Source organism: Olea europaea, unplaced genomic scaffold (genome assembly GCF_002742605.1).
Source record: "Olea europaea var. sylvestris unplaced genomic scaffold, O_europaea_v1 scaffold6, whole genome shotgun sequence".
Classification (NCBI taxonomy): Eukaryota; Viridiplantae; Streptophyta; class Magnoliopsida; order Lamiales; family Oleaceae; genus Olea; species Olea europaea.
In genome coordinates this window covers 47,454-50,044 of record NW_019264345.1, presented here as the reverse complement: position 1 = coordinate 50,044, position 2,591 = coordinate 47,454, and the positions used below count along the sequence as shown (strand labels likewise).

Below are 2,591 nucleotides of genomic sequence, written 5' to 3'. Positions count from 1 at the left end.
TGAAAAATCATCTAAATTCAAATGAGTTTGAGACTATCTACAATACTATATTTGCAAATAGAAAATTTATTTGCCATCACTTATCTATTATAATAAATGCTCCAAAGTAATTAAAATTCTATCTTATTTTAATAAATATTATGTTTAAACAAAAGGTAGCCTAATTAATCAGCACTGCCTAGAATATTTAATTAAAGGGAATTATATTAATTCCTAATTCTATTTAATCTTGTTTCATTATTCCATGACGGCCTTTCCCGTAAAATGCCTCAATCTAGTATAATCTACAGTTATTTTTCCCTTATCTAAACATCATGTGGAGTCTATCAACTCATAAAGTCAAGTAATTAAATAATACTAAAATAATCAATCCCTAAAATCAAGGAAACCTAACCTTCTTTTTCTCCAAAATCAAAGCAAATAATTATTAAAATAAACCTACTTCTTTTTATTCATAACCATTTCTATACGTACACACCATACAAAATCAAGACAATTCCATGTACACGTGTCAACACCACATCTTCCTTCCAAGTTTTAATTGAATTTGAAAACCAATTTCTTCAAATCGAAATTTCTTGGTGCTGGGTTATCCAAATCGACTATTTCTCGAGCCTAAAATTTATAATTAAATACTGGCTATCCAACGAGTATAATATTAATATACTTATATTTACTCTATCGAAATTTAATTATTTGACTCAAAGTATAAGAATTTAAAATGTATTACCTCTTAGTCCCTCAACTTTTGAAATAATATAATATAGATATTAAATAAATTTTTATCAAAAAAAAATTATTATTATTATTATTATTTTGGGATGTTACAATCTCACCCCCTTCAAATAATTTCGTCCTCGAAATTACCTGCATTCGGGTCCTATGTTGTCTGTTCCTGGGTTAAAGCAAAAATTCGGGCATTTCCCTTCTTTTCTTGTTCATCATTCTTCTTCAAGGGATTTTCTTTGCAATTTTTGATAATATGCCCTGTTTTACCGCATCGATAGCACACATGCTTCCCAAACAAACATTCACCACTATGCATTTTATTGCACTTTTGACAGGGTGGAATGGCTTGTCCAAAACTTGATCCAAAGTTAATCTTTTTGTTCTGTCCCTCTCCCTTCCCTTCATTGGACCCATTCCACTTCCTCTTTCCTGATAACTCGGTCCCTTGCTGTGGAATTTGATCCATTTCCAACCTATTTGAGATTGCTTGGGCAGTTTGCAAAACGCACCTATAGGTGGTGAATTGGTGGGATGCCATTATTCCACCAATCTCAGGACGCAATCCAAGTTCGAACCTCCTTGCTTTCTTTGCTTCAATATCCACTAGGTGTGGTGCATATCTTGAGAGTTGTTCGAATTTTCTTTCATATTCTTCAAGTTTCGTCTTTCCTTGTCTGAGTTGAAGCAATTCTGTCTCCTTGCGATCCCTCAGGGCTTGTGGGAAGTATTTTCCCATCATTTCCTCCTTAAATTGCGTCCAAGTCAGAGCACGTTGTTGTGCTTCTGTTCTAGTGTGAGATGCTGACTCCCACTAATGGCCTGCCGCGTCAACCAACATAAATTCTGCACATAACACCTTTTGAGCATCAGTGCAAGATAGATGTTTGAAGATTCGCTCCATTCCTCTTATCCATTCTTCAGCTGCTAGTGGGTTTGCCTTGCCATCGAAGGTTGGGGGTTTGTAGCAAGGGAACTGTTCCACGATTGAGCTGGTGTTGTTAGCGTTTGTACCACGGGGCCCACCCTATGCTTGTTGCCTACCCAAATCTTGTACCGCCCTTAGCAAATCTCTGATGATCGTACCTTGATTTTGTTGTTGTCTCGACATTTTCTTAACACAAATAAAATTTTAATTTAGGGAAAAAAAATTGGTAAAACACTTCTAATATCTTTGTAACAACGAAGAATTTAATATAATTTCCAAATCCTTAAATAAAAAAAATTTGCTCTTCAAAAAATCAAATAAATAAATAAATAATCCAACTTTTCCTAAGAAAATAAATAAAACTTATCCCTAATCTAGAATCTTCTTTTTATGTCGTCTCATCATCCGAAGTAATGCATGACTCGGGCTCGAAATCCATAACCAAATCAATGAAATTTTGTGGTTGGACTTCTTGCTCAGGGTCTTCTGGCTCTAGTTCGATCTCCTCCTCTGGGTCTTCCTCCGGCTCTGGCTCTAGCTCCGGCTCCGGCTCCAACTCCGGCTCCGGCTCCGGCTCTGACTCCGGTTCGGGTTCGGGCGCTGGTGCTTGTTGTCTATGGTTCCATAAAATTATGATATCTTCACAGTATTCTTTAAAATCAATCTTATCCCAATCTTCTTCCAAATATAAATCATAATCCATGTCCCTCACGAAATAAGCCACGTCTCTCCATTGAGGTCGCATAGTGCTTATAAGGTGATATATCGAAAGGATTGTCCCCTCATTATATCCAAATGACCTTGCTCGCTCCCACTTAGAAAGGAAATCTTCAACATGTTCAACAAAAGTTCTCTCCCATCTCACTTCAAATTTATGTAGTTCTCAATGGCCATTTCAGCACGCTGGAGGTACGTTGGGCTATTCCTAGTCATCCTA

General features: G+C 36.3%; 1 protein-coding gene across 1 annotated transcript; it reads right to left on the bottom strand.

The window, feature by feature from the left end:
• Positions 1-880: 880 nt before the first annotated feature.
• Positions 881-1,465, bottom strand: LOC111389524. Its single transcript, XM_023014457.1, has one exon. It carries the CDS (start codon positions 1,463-1,465, stop codon positions 881-883), a length of 585 nt encoding a protein of 194 aa, XP_022870225.1.
• Between the last annotated feature and the right edge of the window lie 1,126 nt (positions 1,466-2,591).

What these genes read in the sequence shown, in the direction of transcription:
- LOC111389524 (XM_023014457.1), bottom strand. Translation starts at nt 1,465, where the DNA reads ATGGGAAAATACTTCCCACAAGCCCTGAGGGATCGCAAGGAGACAGAA.